This window comes from Lasioglossum baleicum, chromosome 3, assembly GCF_051020765.1.
Source record: "Lasioglossum baleicum chromosome 3, iyLasBale1, whole genome shotgun sequence".
Lineage (NCBI taxonomy): Eukaryota > Metazoa > Arthropoda > Insecta > Hymenoptera > Halictidae > Lasioglossum > Lasioglossum baleicum.
The window spans coordinates 16662795-16685715 of record NC_134931.1 but is presented as its reverse complement, the minus strand read 5'-3'; the positions used below and the strand labels follow the sequence as shown (position 1 = coordinate 16685715).

The window sequence follows — 22921 nt, the reverse complement described above, 5'->3', positions numbered from 1 at the left end:
AGGAATGCACCTGGGATATCGCAACCGCGTCTCGGAATTTGACACACATTCACTGTCATTGTACTAACCTGCGGCCCAGCGCCGTTCAAGGCATTCAAGCTATTCATTCTCATTGCTTGCGTGTAGGGTGGTGGTGCTGGCGTCACTCCCGGCACCGCCGTGTGTGGCGCGTGTCTCAGCTGCTCCGCCGCTGACATTCTATTGTTCGAGGGAAAAGAAAACGATCAGACATGTAATCAATCGCGACGGGGAGGAGGGTGGATCGATTTGTATCGCGACAGATTACGAGCGGACTACAGATACCACGAACCGGGGACACAACGGTGCACAGTGGTCCGGATCGAGAAATTCAGTCACATTTTGCATAAAATGAACTTTCTCGTATTGATAACTAATCAATGAACATTGCTTTCTAAATGTCCATGGACCTCGGAAGTTTTAGTTGTACTAAACATTGAAAGTAGGACATTTTAAGAAGAGTACTCTTCACGACAAAAATTGCTTCTCTTTAATGCGACGCCCTAACGATACTATTTAATATTGTCTGCTGTGTTTCTTTTTTAAATTGAAGAGCAGACTTTTGTGATAAAAAATCATATCCTCTATTATCAATTAATGTAAATATTCTACTCTATTTCATACTAAACCTACCGAGCTTTAAACGTAGCCAATACATGTTGCCTTATAAAAATAACAAGATTAAAATTTGAATTTTGTGTGGTTCATATTATAATATCTGCGCTATTAAATATATTTATCTAATCATCTAAAGCATCTATATAATTTCAATAATTGTACAATAAAAGTTCTGGAACCGGTCATTTGACCGTTGATGGTAGGTTGTGTTAAAAAATAACGCTCAATGCAGTAAGAAAAATTTGCGAAGTTCTTTCTATATTTAAGAGAGTATATCTTTCCAGATTAAGCGAGGTTACGTTTTTAACTAATTGGAATATGTTTAGCACACCCTCCTTTAAAGGGATGAAATATGCACTGAAATTGTTTAGAACATTATTCGTATCTATTGATAATTATCGTAGTAAAAAAAAAATATTGCAATATCTCTAATGGTTTAAAAGCTATAACAAAATGTTACTGAATTTTCCGATTCGGCGCGGCGGCGCACAGTGAACCCAATCGAAGAATTAGCTGTTCGTTTGCTAAAAAGTTAACTTTCTTATATCGCTTTTTTAAATCTATATCACCTTATTCTTATTGAGTCTCGACTCTTACCTTCTTTCAAAGTGAAATGTTTTCAACATACTTTTGCCTGAAACCGTGCGGAGCGTTAAGAGCTTTCTAAGACTGGTCATATAATTCTTTTAAGATATAAGACGGTGAAATATTTACATTAAAAATAGCAAAAAAACCATTATTTCAAGTATTAAGGATTATTTGTTTATTTTAAAACCTGAAAGTTGAGAATAAGAAACATTTTCCACGAATATCTTGGACACTGCTATGAATACACCTGCAAAAACAGATTTCAAGTATTTTATTTGTTTAAATAATATATTCAATATCATTTATTATTCACATGTTATTGCAATTTTTTCAAGGAATTTCCGGTGCTCCGGCAAAGAAAATGTTTCCACAAAAAATTAATCAGTATATTCTATAAACTTGAATATAAGAAATTAAGAAAATTGTTTTTTTTTATATAAAAAATTAAAGTAACCCCGATGTTTTAATTGTCACTACATATTTTTCACTTAATAATGTTATATCTGACGTCAAGACAAATTCAATGAAGCGATTTTTCAATAGCTTTAAGTCTTGAAACAATGCTAAAATCGTTATGAACAGCTAATTCCTCGATTATAGCCATTATAGGGTGCGGCGGACGATGGTGTCGATCGCGCGGGCACGGAATCATGCGCACAGATTTACACGATTAATATTTAAACTCGGCGAGGCCCGATTTCGAGGCAGCGTTATAAATATTCAAGACGGACGATTCATAATTTACATGGCGCGCGATTAATCCATAGAAACGGTTGTACACGACCCGGCAAATCCGTTTATCAATATGTCGTAAATATTGTAACGTTAACACGCCACATTTTATAATGTCGTCGACAGGGCACCGCGTGCGCGCCGCGCTGTTGTTCCAATATTGTCCATTCTGTCAGACGTGTTCCGATTCTACTGCCGATTCGCGGAACGTCACGTTCCATTACCTCTCTCTCTCTCTCTCTCTTTTTCCACTCATTCCGTCTTCTTTCTCTGTAGAGAGAGAGAGGGCCGGATGGATGAGCTATAATTCAATCGTCTTTGGCGGAATTCGCGCGCTCCTGTGTAGGATTACCACGTCAAAATACAATTACAGTTGGTCAAAGGTTCCTCTATTATAGCGTGTCGAACTAGATTGTAGACTCGGTGACAGAGACACGGCATTGTTTCATCGTAACCACGTTCCCTGGAAGTTTACCTGAGGTAGGGGTTCCCATACGTCGCAGAGAAACGGGGGTCGATCGCGGGAGTTGTCTGCGGGCTCGAGGTACCCAGGTTAGCGGAACTCAAACCGATCTTCTTCGAGGCGAGTATCCCGCCCGATGGTATCCTGCTCAAGGATTCCCGCGACGCACCCACCCCTTGCGTCGTGGGCGGCATGTAGTCGCGGGTGTAGTCTACGTACGGCACGTAACCATTATTGTTACTACCGTCCTACAACAGAGAGAACGGGAATGTCAGCGATAAATGCAACGAACACGGCATCCTTTTTACGAACAGCCCGTTCGGCAGCGAATGGGCCGCACGGAATTGAATATCACGATATCCGTGCTCCACTTTCGTTAAGACTCTTTTCTTGTTTTTGATACAGAAACTTGCCCCTCCACCGCCAATAGAACACGAAAACCGGAATATGTAAACTGTACGGAAGAGGAATTAATCCCCCCCGGGCATGACACTCTGGTGGAGCGCGCTGCACAAACTTCCGCGTGTGCTAGATATTAGTACGGTGTACCGATCCGTGAATTTTCCTATGCGACCCGAAATTATTATTCAATGCGGTCGGAATGGGCTTGATAAACCGGCGATGTCACGAGATAATATAAATAGCTTTTCTCCGCGGATACTTAGCGGAGGTTCGTGCAGCACCGGCAAGTTTTTCTCTGTAATTTAGGCTACTGCTGGTAAAAATCAAATTTTAGAAAGCAACTTGCAGTGCAAATGGTGTTTAATACAAGGGCAGAGGTCATTTTTCTTCAACTTTATCATAAGGATTAATCCTTTGCACTCGAATGGTGACTCTGAGCCGCCAGTAAAAATGACCGTAGAGTTATTCAAGATCGTTTTAATACGGTAAAGTCGTGATAGTTGTCAACCAGTCTGTGTTCTGCACGGATAACTATCGCATACTGACATTAATTCTTTATGACTGCGTCTACCGCACCGACCGGCCGAGAATTCAATCGAAAGCCGAACGTGGAGAAGGACAGCATGTAAGTACGCATCAAAGAGAACACGCGGGCCTTTGAACTGTGCCGGCGACGGCGACTGTCCGCGTCTCTTTCTTTCCCATACGCTGTCCTTCCTTGGCCGGCAGTGGAGTGGGTAGGCACCTGAAAACTATCGCATACCCGGTCGTTGACAACTACCACGACTTTACTGTATCATTTAATACGTCTGTATTCTATGAATTGCAAAAAGCTCCACTGTTGTATGAGAAAACAGCCCAATGTAGAAAAGGTTACATAAAATAAAAATGATCTAGGTTTAAGAAACGTCTTGATTTTAGAATTGAAATTGCTTCGAGTCCAAAGGGTTAATACCTCGCAGGAATAAAAAAGTTGTAACTGTTCAGTCGGAGAAGATGGTCAAACATGACCTTCAACCAAATTAAACTCGTAAATGAAATAAACATGATATATCTCGACCAGGAAGTTAGTTTATAAAAAATCAATATTGCAATTAATTCAGATTTTTAAGTTGAAAATTTTGGTAGTAAACAATCGGAGAAATGCAGATTTAGCATTAACGTTTAAGAGTGTGATCAGTTATATTTTTACAACCAACCATTTTTTCTTACAACCAACCAATACACCGTACCAATGCATTTCTTGCAACTTCATAAAACCACTCGAAAGGAAAATAAATTCCTACTTGGACCCTATGTCGTGCAACTAATGAAATACGCAATCTAGATCCGCAATCTAGTTATATATAAGTATTATTCATGTATGTTTTCATATTATTTGGCGAATCCAAAGGCATTTTTGACCTACTTATACTTATAAGATCTTCCGGCTATACCCTTTACCGCGAATGATAAATTGTCGTCCAGTACCGGCCAAGTAAGTAATCAAATTTTCTTTTCTTTACAATTTTGAAAATTCAGTCTCACTCAATGACATAAATTTGTCTTACAATATCGTGTCTGGCTCGTGATGAAGATTCTGAACAAATTCTGATAAAAATGTATGTTAATAATTCTCTTTAAACCGAAATAAAATTCTATTTTGGTTTTGTTAATATTCACAGCTGTTAGACAACATATAGGCGTACAATTTATATCAATTTTCTCCTTTTCTGGGAAATTACGATCTACAAAAAAGTTCTAATCACTGAAACCGTAAAGTAAATCGTAGGGCAAGGGGTTAAATCCACTTATTTGCGGTTCAAATCTACGGCGTCCTGCCTTTTCGAAGTTCTTTAAATTGGTCTCCTAACGTGCTTTTTGGGACGTTGAAAGCTTTATCAGCCTGCCTTTGACTTATTCTGTTCAAAAGCCGCATTCATATCGTTCTGCGTCCAGTTTCCTTCTTTCAGTTTAATTTCGAACATTTTTCTGCAGAAAAAGGAAGAAGGAAAATCTAATACTTCAGTTACAGGCAAAAGCTGGTATTGGTGGCGGTCGGTTCTGCACGACAAACACGTGCAAAAGTTTTGGGTTTTCGGTGCGTAATATATATATATATATATATATATATATATATTTTTCGTTAATAACTTCTAAACAAAGCTGCGAATAACATTTTTGCAAAGGATAATGTCGCTTGAAATTGTCTCAGGAACCACCCCCTTTCGGGATTTTCACGAATTTTGGGACACCCTGTATATATATATATATATGCGGTAGAAAAGAAAAATATTCTACCTTAATTGCAACAAACTGGAGTGAAATAGAAATTGATTTTCCTTCTTAACCCCTTGCCGTACCATTTTCTTTACAGTTACAGTGATTAGAACGTCTTCATCTCCAAAAATGTCGTAGAAGAGAAAAAAAATTGAAATTTTATTTCATCTAAAAAGAAAGGCGTATTTGTTAAATTCTGTTAAAATCCTCATGACGAGTCTGACTCGTTAGAATACGACAAGGGGTTAATATGTTTAATAGATTGAAAACAATATAACAGTACTTTTAAATTCTTCTGATGTTTTTACCCTTTGATATGACCCCCACTCAGTTTTTCGATACAAACATAAATCCTGGCAACGAGAGACTAGAATAACCGAAACAACAGATTCTTCATCTAACAGTTATGGCAACAATGGGTTATTAATTATGAATTTCGCGGAGCATGCGAATCCCTGGTGTTTTATGCGCCGGGGATGGAAATGGCAAAAGGGATGAAATAAATTGAGAGTGTCGTCGAGAGTTCCCAATTTAGATAACACGTTTCGCAGCGCACTCCTGAGACCTCCAGCTTTTGTTCCGAGATATAGAGGACGTAAAATAATCCGAATCTGTCAAAGTAGCAAAAGCACAGCAGATAAATTCACTTACATTATTCTTCGGCGGGAACGAAGGTTCCGTGTAATCGGCGCTGTAACGATAACCCAGAGGATTCGGAACAGGCCCAGCTAACGCCAATGCATTCACACCTCTCGTGCTTCCTTCGCCCTCGCTGTCAAGTGCTGTCACGCTCTCTGCGTTGCTGACACTCGAACCCGCTCGTATATCCGCTTTGACATCCGAGAGGTTACTGCTTCTGTCACTCTCTCGATATCGATCCGCGTTCGAATCTGTTTCTTCTGTAGAACGACCGAAAAGCAAACCAGACGCGTCAGGAGAGAGTTCAGTGGTAGAATTTCCCTAATGTGTTACTTTTCCGAAGAAATACTGCACGTGTAGCGGGTTGGAGTCAACGCTTTAGTAGCCGGTGAAGTTAACAAATAATAGAATCAGTTGACAGATTCGTTACAACAACACGAGCTTCGTAAAATTCGAATAAAATACGGGATCTTTACGGGATATTTATCATTAAAAAATTCTTTGATGTTTCTGAGGGGTTGGTTTATGTTTACGCGCACTTTCTCCATACAACAGGCTGAGTTATGTAGTTGTAACACCCAAATTTATTTATAAACTACTTGTATAAGGAAATCTTTCAAACGAAAGTTTTTTGACATTGAGCCGGGCATAGAATACAGTAATTAATTTTTTAATTTTGCGTTGTTTTTATCGAGATATGATGATCTTAAGTTTTTGTATTATAATTATAATAATATTTGGTGACCCTGCGATTGGAAACAATATTGAATGCTGGTTAAAACACTACCAAGATATTTTTTAATTTATCTTTAGTGTAAGTAATACTCGAAATGTTGTCCACCAGCGAGCGACACGCGTTCAAGTGTCTCGTTCGCCGAAGTATACTTCTGTAATTATTAGTTTTCGACCCGAAATACCTAAGCAGCTTTTTACTCAGCATCCAACATTTTTTCAAAAACTCATGGTCGTCTTCACATCTCGCCAAAAAAGCGAAATGTGAAAAACCTAATTATTACATTACAATCCCCGCTCGATGCCAAATAGCTTCCGGTTGGATACAGTTGTTGCTGCAAGTAGTTTATGAGTAAATGTAGGCGGTGCAGCGAAGTGACTCACCCCGTGTACATATAGAAAAATAAAATTTGTAAAAGCGAAAGGTAGATATGATTCCGTGACTCGAAGAGTTTCGTAAGTGTTTGGCCAGCTGATTATAACCGTAGCCCCCGTGTTGGTAGCGACAGCGTTTCGAACAATGAACAAGCCGCGTGTTGCGTCGACTCCACCCTTCGAATAGCGGATTAAGCGCAACGTATCGGGCTCGTTTGCATTCAATAACCAATCCTTCATCCGCGGAACATTTTTCCGCGTCGTTAGCGATAGATGTCGCCGATAACGGCTTCTGTCTCCTCGGAAGAACGTTACAACGGGCGAAATTACGAAATGACGAGTCACGAGCACGAAAACAATGGAAAATTGCGCTGCTTGACTAATGGCGTTATAATTCATTCGAACATGATATTCCACTCACGCATATCAGTCTCCTGGGTCTGGGCTGTCCTCGGCCGCGGCTGTTTGATGCGGTCGCGGCACTGCAGAATGAGTATAATGATTACGCCAATCAGGATCACGCAGACGACCAATCCACCGATGATGAGGATCAGTTGCCAATCGACTGGAATCAACGCTAAGCGTCACGTTCGGTTAAAATCTTGGGTATTTAGCTCAACGAGTCAGGGCGACATTATATGCTCTCTCTCTTTCGTGTCTGTACATATTGTTCGAGTATATTTTTGCAAAAAAAGGATCGTAAGCTGGATCGGGCAGGGGTAGAATAAAATTTGGGAGTAGCGGCTGCGACCGACTGCTTAACGAGTCCGGCTAAATTTTACAAAGTGTACGCAAAATGTGCGTGGCGCGGCGCGTTTCGCTTAATTGAATCCTGCGGAATTTACGGAGCGACGCGCACATCGGCAGGACTTTATAAAACGCGCGTCTGAATTATTTAAAATAACGAATACAGATCGTCCGGGGCGTTTCGCGAAAATTCTCTGCGAACAACTTTGGCCAGTTGAAATGGTAAAATTGCAAAGCGGACGCTCCCGTGCACGCGATTATCAATGAACAGCGTATACTATCTTTTCTTCCGTCAGGAGCAGCGTTTTTGCTATTCAATTCGCCCGGCTGATGTGTCCGGTCATTAATTGCTCCGTGTACTCTCGATCGGAAACGATGCTGATGCTTCCTTTTCAAGGATCGAACAGATAACGAGGAACTAGCTTCGGGAATCCCTCGGGGAAACGCGTTTCGTCGAAGGAATTAAATTGCACTACAACTCGAGATCGGACAGAATGCGAGGAAGTTTTCTATTAAGACTCGCAGGGGATATCCAAGCTCTGAAATTAGAGAACAGGCTCCCGCGTGCGTGTACCGCGTCGGAATCTGTTTAGTCCCGAGTTTCGCCGCGCTAATGTGTTCGCGGGCTTAGTCTGTCTCAAAACAGATTGAACGAACCACCGAAAATAGAATCTGAGAGGACCTCGACCGAGCACGAAGACCTCCTTGAAGCAGTCTATATCTCTTTCAAAATTTGCTCGCACGTTTTGCGAGTATTCCTCTCAGCATATTGCAGCGTCCGCTTGCACCGAAGCGAAGGTTCAACGTCAACTCGGGGCCGCTCCTCCCGCCCCTCCGCCGCTTCCGTTCCGACAAAAACGGGATCGCTAGATCGGATGGATCAGATATACCTGGGGGCGTTTCCCCGAAAAATGCAAAATCAGCAGCGGGCGCGGCCGCTTTACGTGATCGCGATTCCGTCATTGCGTTTTCATTTCCCCCGTGAAAAAGATACGACAACCGCAGCGCGCGATCGAAACGCGGACGCTTTAATGTGGAATCTCTTAAGCGCGTCTGGACGCAGCGTTTTGTGATCCGTACTCCATTCATTGTAACTTTCTGCTGTGCGTGTGGACCAGAGATCTCTATTTCCTGTGTATCTAAATACACGGGTACTCGTGTAGTAAAAGAATCCGGATCTCAATCCGTATCATTTTTAATACCCGTATATTTCTATTTTTTCGGGTACACGTGGCACGTAGCCGGATCTGTGAGGGCAGTTCAAATCCGGCAACTCGTGCGTTTATGTTTTTCCATCGAATTCTTTTCAACTGTTGCTGTTAGAAGTGAGACGCAAGCGACACAGCAATAAATTCCACGATAAATTGTTCGACGTTGCATCACCGTGCATTAAACTACACGAATAGTTGTGAAATTAAAATACACGGGCGACTCTGTATTTAATACTACATGGATTAACATCCGGATTCGTTTATTACACATATAACATACACGCCAGAGATTCTCGAGGTCCCACGTGTAATAAACGAATCCGAATTTTAATCCATGTAATATTAAATAGAAGGTTGCCCGTGTATTTTAATGTAAATTATAACTTTTGGAAATTTTTTTGCACATCATTTAGTATACCAATGGTTCTAATTGCTTAAAAAAGATCAGGTCGTTTGGTACAATTGTAAAGAAGTTATTCTGTTATAAAGTGCGTACGAACACTTTTGTGGGCCACTGTATTTTTACATTCTTGCATTTTTAAAATCTTTTATTGTTTTATATTCCACCTAACCAATTTCTTCATAAATCCATAAAAATCCGCAGTCTAATCATACCAATATCACGTGACTAATCCGGTACAGGCAGAGAGGGAGAGGGTAACTTCTTCCCCTCCTTCGTGCCTTCTCCCCTCACCTGGCAACTCTGACTGTGAACCTTGTTCTCGGTCAAGGGACTCCTTCGTTTATCAGATGCTTCGGTCGTTTTTCGAAGCTCGCCACGCTGCCCGCGTGTATGGCGGCTACCCGCGAATTTACGGGCTGTCGAAGGAACTCAGGATAATCGAAAGACACAAGAGACAGGTACTGTGCTGCTACGTGTGTATGTGTGTACGTGTGTGAGAGCAAGAGAGAAATAGGAAAAAAGTACATTCATAATGGATATGAACTTACTGTGTGCTGTCAGCTTGATTATGACGGAATCCATGCCGAAGCTATTCGTAACCGTGCAGTTGTAATCCCCGAAGTACGTGGATATGGGATCGAGTAGTGTGACAGTGCTGACGACCCTCTCGGCGGTGTATTCCTCCTGCACGTGGAAAGCCGTATTGTTCGACGAGAAATTGAGCTCGCGACCAGCAAAGCTCCATACCACCGAGTCCGCTTTTGGCACAGATATCGCGGTACACTTCACCTGCGAAATCGAGGAGGAACAGTCGAATGAAAAAGGCCTCCGGTTCGACGCTTGTCCTCTATGCCGTCGGATCGACCGACGTATACCGTGTTCCGTTTTAAACCGTTACGTCGTGTATCAACGAGGAAGTACATGGCACGGCGATCGATGGAAAATAACAGGTACGAGAGGGTAAAAACAAATACAAGAGAAAGAAACGTTCTGATGACCCATCGTTCCGTCTATCGCTGGATGTTCATCGTGCCCACCCAGATCCCATCTACGAAACACATACAGTACAGCGCAATTGAGGAGTCCGCTGCAAGAAGGATATCACGTTATATTTATTATACACAGCTGAGTTTACAAAATATTGTTCTCCTTGTCTGTTATGCTTTCTGCACGAGAAACATCTAAATCTCACAAAACGAGTGCTGTGACATAGCTCCATCTTGCAACGGACCCCTCAATTAAGCGTCGGAACCAAGTGCGGACTGAGGGAAGGGCAGGGTGTGTGAGTGATATACCGATACCCGGCACGTGTAAAATTTTAATCGACCCGCTCGAAGCTCAGACCGAGATCGCTTTGTTTTAAATTAGCGGGGGATAGCGGCGGACGCTTAAGCGCGGTGCAAAAGAGCTTAAGTTTGCGCTACTGTATCAACTGGCGCGCGACCTACGGACATACCATAGGTTACACGGCCGGCGGATTTCGAGACGTCGTGTCTCGCCGCGGTTTCCGCATATATTCCATAAATGCCCGGTCCAAAATCCTACGGGCGAAGATACGAGGGTGTAAATCGGAGCCGGCGGTGTTTTCGGTGGTTTTTATGGGACATCGAAAAACCGTACGGAAAAATGAATGTCCTGCGATCGACGGTATCACGGCGCCGGTTACCCGTTCCTTTCGATCACCGGATGATCCGCACGTGTCGAGGTCTAAGCATTTTAAAACGGGACGGCTGGTAGAAGGGAAAGGGCGATCGAAAAAACGGCAATGACCAATGGAAATCGATGAAGAATACCTTGACGACTCCCTCGTCGGGCACGTACTGAACCCTCTGCGACACGATGCTCGGCGGCGCTCGGATGTAGATGTTCGCGTAGCCCGTCAATTCCGGAAAGCCGGGCACGTGAGCTTTGCAGAAGTACCGTCCGGCAGTCTCGTGATTCACAACGACGCTTATGTTCGGGGTAGAGGCGACCTGTCGCTCCGAGTCTTCGTGGTACCAGCGTATTTCCGGAGTTGGGTTCCCATCGACGTCGCATTGTAAGATTTCCGTGGAGCCGTATTGCGTTTCTACGGAGACCGGTGGGTGTCGAAACTGCGGCCCGTCTGCGGAATTCAATTTTGACCTCCGGCAATCCCTCGAGATTGATACGACAGTGTGGCAAGCGAAGCGAAACATAGAGATAGAGAGAGAGAGAGAGAGATAGAGTGAGAGAGGAGGGAGAAAAAGAGGCCGAGTTAGGGGGGAGGGAAGAACGCCACGAGATCGCTTCTCTACGGGCGCGTCTCCGCCGCCATTTTCTACAACGTTACGCGGGATCACGTTCGCCGTTCTCGGCCTGGAAAAGGCAACCATAAATCGCGAAGACGTTCCAAAAATACACGGACAAATGCTCCTTGAAGAGGTCCAATTTATTCTCCTCTTTCCAGGTCTTTTGACAAGCGTGATCCCGAATTTCGCTGATGCTCCGCGCGAAAAGCTCACGAAACTGGATCCCCGGCTAAATAGCCGGGCGAAACGGTATCGGAGTGGCCCGTCGACTACGGGCGTAGCAGATTATAGAAGAAAGAATGAGTCAGCGAATAATAATGCGTAGATTCGGTCTCGGAGAACCGTAAAACCGTGCGTCCGCCAAGCGCCAGCGCGCAAGAATTTCGTAATTCTATGTCGGGCGCGGCGGCATCATCCGCAGAAATTATTCCGATTCTCCGGAGTCGAAATTTTCAGCCGGAGAGCAGGCACTCACAAGTTATATCCAGGGTCTCGGTGTCCTCGCTTTTGCCGACGTCGTTGTGGACCTCGCACTTTACGATGGCGTCGTGCAGATCGCGGGTTGCGTTGTGGATGATCATATCTATGGTGTAATCCCCGATGACCTTCTTCTCGTTGATAAACCACCTGGTGAGAGGGAGAAAGAGGATAGGCCGGTGAGTGTGTAATTGCACGATAATATGCGAGGCTCTACGGCAAAAAGAGGCCACCGGCGGTCGACCAGCCAGCGGTGAAAAAAGCTCGAGGGATAATTATGCATTTTTTAATATTCTCTGTTCGTACCGGCTCGCGGCGCGACCCAGCTCTCTTTCTCTTTTCACCGACAACGTTCATTCCTCGCTCCGTAATCCGTTTTTCTGAACCGTCTCCCTATATCTGTGCTCGTGGAACAAAACGGTCTGTCGCATTCTTGGAAAAGTTGGCCGTATATCGCGCTCAAATGTGAAATGTAAAAGCGATACTTATCACGAAAGAAGAATATATTAACCCCTCGAACTACCAGTTATTTTGTGATTACTAGACTGCGGATCTTTATGCAAAGTAAAAATGCTCTGCTTTGATTGCGGGCAGCAGGAATAAAATAAAAATTGATTTAATTGATTTACTGTTTTATACTTCACCCAATAAATTTCTTCATACATGCATAAAGATCCGCAGTCGAGTGATTATCATTACTAGAGCTCCTTTGACGTTGATGAAATTTAGATTTATTAGACATCCATCTGCTCTTGAATGGCTAAATTTGAAATACGATAAAATAGAATCTCATTGAAATTTAATGATATATATGCGTCCTGTTTACTTATTTTGTCAAATAGAATCACCTCACGCTAGTACTAAGGGCTGAGACACTCTACATATAGTGTGAGCCGGAAATCGTAGTACAACCGGGCAGAGGGTAATTCTATATGTATAAATACATCGAAAAAATGGAATAAAATTTTTTCGTGCGACGCCTAGTTTTCGAGAAAACCGAGTTTAAAGAATACATAGTCAGATCGCGTGCTTTAGTATATGCAGGAAGTAGAATTGGTTGGGCATGATCAGACGTGTCAGACGATTCCTATCTAATACCACACGTCGTCGCTGCATTTTCACACTTGATTTTCTCGAAAACGATAAATAAATGTTATATCGGAATTTTTTCTTATTTTTTAATGAAGAATCACCCCTCTCTCTGCCTGCTTGTACTGCGATTTCCCTGTATACATAAAGGACTGCAATCTGAATATAATATTTAGTATATCGACACTCCTTAAAATAGAACTGTTCATTACTATATTCAACATTGTTGCCCCCAATCAGATTGGATATTTGTTAGGAGTTGTAGTAGAGATTAGTTATAGACTGCGGATTTTATGCATTTATGTCAAAATCAAAGTTGGTGTAATTTAAAATGATGCCGAGATTAAATTTTTATTTTGCATAATGATGCACAGTCTAATTATCAATATTTGTTATTATTTGCAAGCGTACACAGATTAAAAGAGTCTAAGGATTTCAATGTCTTACTTTAGACTTATTAAAATTAATAAAAGACGAAAGAAATTTCTGTGTGGCATCTACATCTTACAATTTTTGCAAACAATTTTTATTTTGCACAATGATCCGCAGGCTACTTAGTACACTCCAAAGACTGCTGTTTATTAATCAAATATCACAACATTGATTATTACAATTAAAATTTCATTTTGGGTTCTACAAATCTGAAAACAGCAGTAAGGCACCACTAAAACTTACTATGGCATCCTTAAAAATATAGTTTACATTATTAAATTTGTTGATTCGTTAATTATATGAGATTTTATATGAATTTCATACACATAAAACGAACAAAACAGTATAGAATAGAAATAATCCTGAATGTATAAAATGTTTCGTTTTTGGGTTAAAGTAGTTCGGAGTGCAAACGATTAAAATTAGAAGACTCGGACACAGTAAACACGTCAAGTTTGAGGTGTGGACTATCAGGTGATGCCGATATAACGGATAGTGAACGTGTCGGGAAAGGGTGTGCGAGAGTATTGAAATTCGCAGCGGGATTGATGCTCAGAATAGTAAACCGCGAGAAAAACACGGAACGTCGCATCGCGTCGGATTGTTTGCTTCCCATTCACAGCCGCCTCGTACGCCTGTCATTTCTCCCGTCGATCGATACGAATTTCCGAGTCAACAAAAGGAACAAAGACGGGGAAACGATAACCTCTCGCGAATTAGTTCCGAGAGTAGCGTCCCCGGAGCGATCTTTCTCGAGATCGTAGTTTATGCTGGTCCCGGGAATCCACGCTGCGCGGCGCGGCGCGTCGCCGCAAGATTTATATTGTTTGGCGTGGTAAAATCGATGAGAAGAGCGGCTAGAATCGTTTCGGTTGGTAATAAACGAGAAGAACAGTTCTTTCGGACGTTTGAATCGCGCTCGCATATGTTATCAAATGGGGCGAAGAGGCGGACTGAATGGAACAAGTGCTGAGAGTTAGGTTCGTGTATCTTTGGGGAAAGTATCCGGGCGTGTTTCGCGGCGTATCTACGTTACGAGAGACTTCCATCAAAGTAGCGTCCCCGCGGCGCTACTTTTTATTATTTTGCACGGGATTAAACGCGACGAGAAGTTTCAGCGTAAACGAATCTCGATCGCGGTGGGGGTTCGCGTACGTGTGTTGGTTTTACGACTTCGATTTGACCCATAAAACTTCGACGCTGCGACGGAAGTTGCACCGCTTAATTAAACCCGGTTTACTCTCTCTCTTTATCTTCGCGGAGCGCTCGTCCTCGATATAGGGGCCACGGTACGAAAGCGGACCATTCACGTGACTGTCGTCCGCTTTCGCTTTCATTCCGAGATCTTTCAATTGTTGGAACAAAACAACAGAGAACGCGTGCGCGGCCGCGCGCACACATTCACCCCCTACCCCAAGGACTGGCGGAACCATCGGGGCAGGCAACAAGACAACTCGTAATGTGACGCACGACCGGTTAACATTGTCTTAAACTTTACATTGTCCCCCTCTTTGTGAAGTGCATGAATTATTCGCTTGCTCCGTGCCGCAACCGATTGCTCGCTAATTCCTCCTTTGTCCGCTGTGCGCGAGCCGTTTCCCGATAATACAACGCTGGCTAAAAACGCGTGGAAAAGCTCGCGCTACCTCATTCCGGAAATCCGCGCTCCTCGTTCTCTCTTTCCGCGAGTCTACGCTTTCGCTGGTGTCTATTCTATCCGCTGCGCGACATACCAGAGATCGAGACTCGTTTTTCAATGCCGAATCGGCGAGTCTCTCCGCTCCACCCTTTGATAGAGACAGTGGAATGGTGGTAGGTTCCTTTTCTATGTCTTGCTCGTCGGAACCCGAAACTGGTTTCAACGTTTCACCTTTATCAGCGTGCAGGATCTCTATTTTGTTTCAATGGCACAGGTTCCTCGTGTGCAGCTGCCACGAACAATCAGAACCATTGAAGTTCTCGTTTCTCGTATAGCGAAGTCAGAAAAATAGTCTGCGGTACGGCATTTAGAAATTCCGAAAAAAATGTTTGGCTGATTTCTGGGCCAATTCTAAGCACCTTTTTCCTTTGCCAATTCGCGCAGAAACGCTTCGTTTTCGAGTAGGTAACGAAAAACACGGACCAATCAGAGCGCGGCTACAGAGCACAGATTGGCCAATGCCAACGCTTGGATTGGTCAGGTCTTTTTCGTTAATAACTCGAGAACAAAACGTTTCTGCGAGAATTGGCAAAGGAAAAAGGTGCTTGGAATTACCCCAGAAATCACCCCTTCACTTTTCTTACACTCTCTCTTTCTGAAACACTCTGTACAAACACAGGAGGGCGCATGCAATCAGTAGCAATGGGGTCTGAATATATGTAATCATCACAAAAATTCCGAATCTCAAGTGTCCGATCTCTATATGGATCCCTAATAATGCCTGCAAAATAATAGGTGTAGTTACTCAATAGTTTTAAAGATATAATCAATTGAACTTTCACGTAACCTGCTTGCACAGCTAATGGAACTTCGAAAACTTGAGCTGCAAATCATGCTATATCAACAAGGTATGAAACTTTAATTGTTTATATCTTTAAAACTATTGAGTAACTACACCTAATATTTTTCAGACATCATTAGGAATCCATATACCGTCGTCTCACAAAAAATTATCGAAATCGAAGTCGGACACTTAGGGTCCTTCCCTTGTTAGAACCCTTGAAAGTATTGAAACCCAAATCTATATAACTCAGACCTAATCTATGCATATAATTAATTCATTCACCGTTTTACTGGGCTTTAAACATTAAAGAATGTTATGAATGCATAAAACCTCCTTAAAAACCAATTTCTCGCTTTTGTATGTAGTTGAGAAGGCTAAATGTAAATATTACACGTAAATTCAGATATCGGTGAACTTGTAGAGTCCTCCCCTCAGATTTCAATTACCACGAAATATGTTATCAAGGTCACCGTTCTTAGAAGCATTTCAAGAAGAACTTGTAAATGCATGGATTCGGTTTTCGATCTTAACCAAAACCTAACCCAAATTAATCTAAATGGTTAGTTTGTTTTTAACAAACTCTTCCTAGTAAATCTTTTTCTTAGTATATCTTCCTAGTAAACTAAAGCCGACCGCTAAAAACTTGTTCAGAATGATGACGTAGGCAATATATTTCAAGGTAATTGAAATCTGAAAGGAGGTAGAGAGCTGGTAAGTTTACCAGTCTTGAAAGTCTTGATTAGACTGCGGATCTTTATGCAATTAGCTTTTGAAAATTTAAAAAAAAATGCAACGGTATAAAATACGACACAATTTAGTAATATTTACATGTATTTCCGGAAAAAGATTTTACTTGATTCGGGCTTCTTAAAATTCGTCTACAAAAATTGCAAATTGCATAGACATCTGCAGTCTAGTCTTGATAGTCTCGATCAAGACTCAAGATTTTCGAATAAATATCGAATTGATTGGAAATCCTGTGTCGGATTTGCTTGAGAACTTGCAAGACAGAGTATTGAATGCCTATCACTAAGAATTAGGCAAAGTTGTACGGATAATAGGAGCAACGAGTGAAGAAACGTTCTGTCTGTATACCAATGGTCGAGATCGGTCACCGCCGCGTGCAACAATGTATCGAGGCAGGTTTTAGGTCGTCGCGGTGTACAACGTTGAATATCGATTATCACCCCCTTGTTCGCCAGCAGTGATACGAGCAACCGGAGCCGGGGACTCGCGTTATTCGCGTGCTACCGCTCACCTGTATTCCACGTTCGATGGATTGGCCTCGGCACGACATCTGAACCGAAGCTCGGTTCCCTCGATGATGCGGCCATTCTTGCTCAGGCCAGACCGGATTCTCAGAGACACTTTCGGCGCGTAACGAACCTGAAAACCAAGATACGGTCGTTTGATAGAGCATTACACGGGATGCTCGAAACGTCACGCGAGCCGATGCTCAAACTTTCATGAGCATCGTCGCGTTGCGTCGTGACACGATCGATCCTACAACGTGGCGGTTATCTCGCGTGACTACTGGAGTGCCTCGCGTACTTTATTTTCCGTCGTACGTAATTCCTCGGTAATTAATAGTGGCCGGTGACAAGTTGTTGAACGATGGTCCTAAGAACAAACTGCGGCAGATGCATCGACTCTGCCCATTCATCTATTGTTGGCCTTCATCACGATTACTCAACTTTCAGATATTACAAGTTAACTTCACTGCACGACATCGAAATGACTCGGCAAAACTATTATGTTGCTCACACCGTTAGCTAAATTGAAGACTGGAATGAAAGAAATACATAAAAAGAAAACTTCTTAAGAACCAACCACCAAAATTCCGTGTAAAATTTGTCAGAATGTAATTTATTTCAGAAAGTACTTAAATACAATTCGAAAACAACATACGGCTTTATGGAAGAGAAAAAAACTAGCGAAGTGAGGAAAAAGAATATTGAAACATATCAGGAAAATGGAGAACCAATCGAGACGGAACTTTCAGCCTCGTTTCATTGCATTTGAGTTGGAACTTACATCCTCTTTTGCGGAAAAAGAACAACTTTTTAAAAAAAATCGCACTTACAGCCTTTTTATTTTTATTATTTATCCGCATTTCTAGTTTATAATTTTGAAGGGTCAAGTACGGATGGTTTATCATTCTTTTAAGAAAGCGTGCTAAGGGTTGGGAGCAATTGTACTCAAGTGGTCGACCATCATCATCATCATTGTAGTTCTTGGTTTATTTTTTGGAGAAACAGGCTATCGTTAAAGGTAGACTCAATAAAAATGCTGTTAGAGGTTAGAGGCACTAAATACCTTTGCAGGCATTAGTAGGGATAGCATCTGAAAGTTTAGGGTAGTTTCTCATCCGAGCAACAAATAATATCAGAATCAGGAGTTGGGGATCAAAAGACCCCTTCTTTTTATAACGAACAACCTTTAATAACGGTATACTATGCGAGTGGTCTCTTGAACGGTTAGCTAACTTCTACGTTTGATTGCATGGAATAATGATCCTCGTGTTAGTGCCGGTTAAGGGTCAGAAGTAGCTCTCTGTCGTAAGACGATTATGCCGCGGACCAGTTTTCGGGACAGGCCGTTAATTATTCTTCAGCTCGTTACCATGATTCCGGCCGGTTTCACGCGGTCTGTATTAATCTCGTTCCTTCGTTCGAAAAATGGGTTGCCGTGGAAAATGTGCAAAAGCTCGGATCCCTTTTTAGCTGGGATGGCCCAGTTTTCCGGGTTCTCTGTTCTCCTCTCGTTCGACTCACCTCGACGCGCAGCTTGGCATTCTGCGGCGTGCGGTCGGCCGCGTTCTGACTTTGGCACGTGAACGTCGTGTTGTCGTGGTCCTTCCGCGGCATCACCCTCAGGACGGATTTCACGGTGTAGAGGGGGCCGTCGTCGAACAATTCCTTCGTCGTCTTGATACCGTTATGCAGCACGTTTCCTAGGCCGTCGATCCACGTGATCTGCAATCATAAACGAACGAACACTGTGAAATTCATTTTCTTCTAAAGGCTCTTTGTTTTATGTTGTGGACTGCGAACCTTTATGCACAATGTTCTACCTCAATTGCAACAAATGCACGATGAACATTTTCTGCCACAATTGCAAGAAACAGGAGTTAACATTAATCTTATCACAACTGGTCAAACGACCGATTTCACATTTTTTATTTTATAATTTTTGAAATTATGAAGATGCTTCTATTGGAAATTATTAAATAAAGTCAAAAGCGCTAGATAAATGATCAATCTAGACCGCGATCGTCCTCAAAATTTCTATTTTTACGTTTACGAGGCGTAATTTGCTTTATTTGCATATTTAGCTATTTTCATAAAGCTGCGACAGCTAAATGCTGCCGAATAATGCAAATTACGCCTCATAAACGTAAAAATAGGACTTTTGAGGGCGATTGCGGCCTAGATCGATCTTTCATCTAGCGCTTTTGGCTACGGAAAAACCGCATCTTTGCATTATCGACAAATGAGAAGGCGCATCCCGCATCCTTGCAATTCTAGAAACGAGTCTACCCCCCTAAGAGTGTGCGAATATTAGTGGGAGTCACTGTAGGTACCTGAAATTTGATCTCACAAGATAATTCCTTGACGTATCACCGTAACACTCCCGAGGCCAACATTAACTTTATAACCCGCCGGGACATTTTTCGAGTAGAGTATTCGTTCCTGTCTTGGATTTCTATTAGCATGTACAGTCCGTGTAAAAAGTATTCGTACATACTTTGAAGGCGACTAATTTTGTTCAATGTGGACCAAACGGTTTGAATTTTTTTGAGACGAAAGAATGATTTGTTTACTAGCTAATCCGTAAATAATTTCTTTTAAAATTATTATTGGTCGCAATTGCAAAGGAAAGAGTGAAGATCACGTTTAAAATTGTTTTATCTGTGCCTGTAGTGAAAATTTTTGTAAATCTAAGTAAGTTGTATACATGTACAAAGTTTCACTGAAATCGGTTGACGCAGAAAACAGCTATGGGCATTGTAAGATGTAAAAATCTTTGAATTTTGGGTGTGCGACTCATTTAATTCGATGAAACTTTGTGCATGCATATAACTTGTTTAGATCTACCAAAAGCACTTTCTACATTTTCATCACACAGATAAAAAATTAAAAAATTGTAACCTTTACTTTTTTTCTTCGCAATCGCATTACGAAGTACCGCATCACCTAGTAAATTAATCTTTCTAACATCTCAACAGAACTGAAGCTGTTGGATCCAATTTTAGAAGAGTTATTAATTTTTAAAGGATTTTACGAATACTTTTTGCACTGACTGTAATTTCCGGAAGATTTTCAACAAGAAATCTGTCAGTCTTTGAGAGAAGCTTATCAGCCGGCACAAAGAGTGCATCAGGGGTTGAGTGAACTCGTTGAAAGTGGAAACGGGTTGCGCATATCGGAAGTTATTTCATTATAACAGACGCCGTCATATTTTATTCAATAATTCGGCTACGATCGATCTTCGTGATCAGGTTCAGAACGGCTAGACGAGTAACGGATCATGACCAGCGGAGTTTCTCGCGATCGTCTTGCGAGCAGTTCGCTCTCTGCACTTTCAAATTTTCCCCAGAATTAATTCATCCCTCGCGTCCCCTGATTGAAAATTCATCCTCGTTACGAGTTTGGACCTGGACTAGGTAACGTGACGTCTTTCGTCCCAATCGCGGCCGGCAGCTCGTTTCCGGGAACATCGATCGACGCAACCGAACGACCGTGAATCCTGTTGTTCGAATCATTCTCCGGTCAGTTTCGGTCGGATGCCCGTGTGACTGGGTAGGCTCACATGGAAATCGATCTCATCGACGCTAATTAGAAATTTCGCGACACGAATGCGACGCGGCTCGGCGTTAATAATGATGTTTCCGGTCAGAAACGCCGCAGTCCATTCGTGGCTTGAATTAACCAACAACTTGATGCCCCAGGATTCGAAACTATCAGCTCGTACTTAAATATTTGAATGCTTCTTGGCGAGTTGAAAATAAAATTAAGTGTTTAAATTTTAGAGAATACAGCTTTACTAATCAATTGTATAGCCACTATTCTTTTCTATAATACAATTAGAAGAGGATGGTGACTAGACTGCGGATCTTTATGCAAAATAAAAATGTTTTTTGCACTCGGAGCTATTTTAACTGGAAAATTAAACATTTCATCCGACCTAGAATATTTCCATTCTCCGTTCACCGCTCCACTACATTTGTAGCCTCAGAAAGAAGCAGAGTTGGACAAAAATTGCATTTAAATAAAAATTTTGAATAAAGTGGGTTCAAAATCCACTTGGAAAAAACCCACTTTATTTGAAATTTTTATTGAAATAAAATTTTTGCCCAATTCTGGAAAGAAGGAATCGGTTTGTCCGTCTTCATTTTTTAGAATACAATAACGTAAAAGTTATATTGGGCATTGAGTTTATTAATTGAAGTATTTAGTGGATCATCTGATATCAGAAAATTCACAATAAATTTTAAATAATATAATTAAATTATATATGACTAGAGGAACATCATTCTAAATCAGCTGGGTGTTGCTGTGTATTGTTTAACGATTAGTCTGTAGATTTGTATCAAGGAACCAATTAGAAAATCTGTTCTGTATTAAATGATTTTAATAGACTAATATATTTATATTCCTAGATATTTTTAATCTGTCTCCGGCTTCAAACTGCACCTACTCACTCTGCCATAGATACATAAAATTTGCAGTGTAGTTATGCCATACATTGTCAGACATTGAGATAATTTCGATCAGCACCAGTGATGTATCGAGGTAGACTACACGGGTAGTAACAGAGTAATTTTTAAGACTGCTAAATGACGACCATGGTTGTAAAAGCACTGAGAAAAATATTCAATGGAACCGAGTTACATAAATCGTTAACGAGGTCTGCGTAAGCCAAGTCAGTGAGGTAACAAAAAAGAAGGCTCGCATTATGACGCACGGTATACAATTGTTGGAGAGACGTTGGCATATTTAATGGGCAGAGGTACAATTACGCATCGATTTTCCACGCGTTCGATCACCGTCTTGTCTAATCACGGGAATTAAACGGGATCGGAAAGAAAACGAACAGCGGAAGAAGTTGACCGGCAACGTGTTCCCAAAGTAAACTCCGAAAAATCGAACAGAGCCTGTTACGCGATCAGCAATCGAGCACTTGCTCCACTATTCAGATAATGGAAGTGTGCTCGGCAGAGAGCGGAACGTCGAAAAAATCTGGCTATTGCTGGCTCGATGAGCATCGACGCACACGTGCACACGGATATTCTCCTCGCAGCTCCTCTATTATTCGTCTAGCCGATCCAAGCGTGTGTACAGGGATATCGCGGGGATGCGTGCGGTCGCAGTTGCGTTTGTGCGCGCGAGCCCGTTCGCCTGTGTATACACAGAGCGGAGAGCGAGTTGCTGCTCCGCCGTGGTTGCACCGACGCGAATCGATCGTATCGTCTATAATTAGGCATGCTGCATCAGTGCTTCTGCACTCTCATATCACTGCGAGTCTCGGCTCGCCGCGCTCAAGCACTATTTACGATACTCGCTGGGACGCGTATAAACGTCAGCGCGCGTTGTAATTTTAATAAACGCGCGGCGATTACGTTGGAGAAGTCGCCCAGCCGCGCGTCGCTCCGCACCGCTCCGCACCGCTCCGCATCTGCGAGAGAACGGAGGAAAGGAAAAGAAAGAGAAACGTTTCCTCGGGTCCGGGCGGACGGCCTTTGAAATTTCTTTTCCTCGCCCCGATGAATATTCGATGAGCGCCTGTCCCCGCCTCCACTCCACTCCACGACCGCCCGTCCGACCGACCGACCGACCGACCAACCGACCTCTCTTTCGCCAAGGAAGAACTTTACTTGCACCTTGGCTTCGGGAAAATATACGTACTCTCTCCTTGCGCCCACACCCTGGGAGACCCGACCGCCTCGAGAACGTTCGCCGACTTAATTCCAGCTTCGTCGG

At 42.4% G+C, this 22921-nt stretch overlaps 1 protein-coding gene across 3 annotated transcripts in view; it reads right to left on the bottom strand.

Annotated features, from left to right (window-relative positions):
* Window positions 1-22921, bottom strand: part of LOC143222009 (irregular chiasm C-roughest protein) — a 299381-nt gene that overhangs the window by 5408 nt on the left and 271052 nt on the right. For 2 of the 3 annotated variants that reach the window (XM_076447808.1, XM_076447810.1), the window contains 9 exons: window positions 18713-18913; window positions 17197-17324; window positions 11933-12084; window positions 10981-11291; window positions 9736-9976; window positions 7248-7403; window positions 5732-5979; window positions 2432-2667; window positions 69-198 (listed from right to left, as the gene is read on the bottom strand). In XM_076447808.1, the coding sequence (XP_076303923.1) occupies window positions 69-198; window positions 2432-2667; window positions 5732-5979; window positions 7248-7403; window positions 9736-9976; window positions 10981-11291; window positions 11933-12084; window positions 17197-17324; window positions 18713-18913 (1803 nt within the window). The remainder of the gene's footprint in view (window positions 1-68; window positions 199-2431; window positions 2668-5731; window positions 5980-7247; window positions 7404-9735; window positions 9977-10980; window positions 11292-11932; window positions 12085-17196; window positions 17325-18712; window positions 18914-22921) is intronic. The other variant, XM_076447809.1, reaches the window with a different exon arrangement.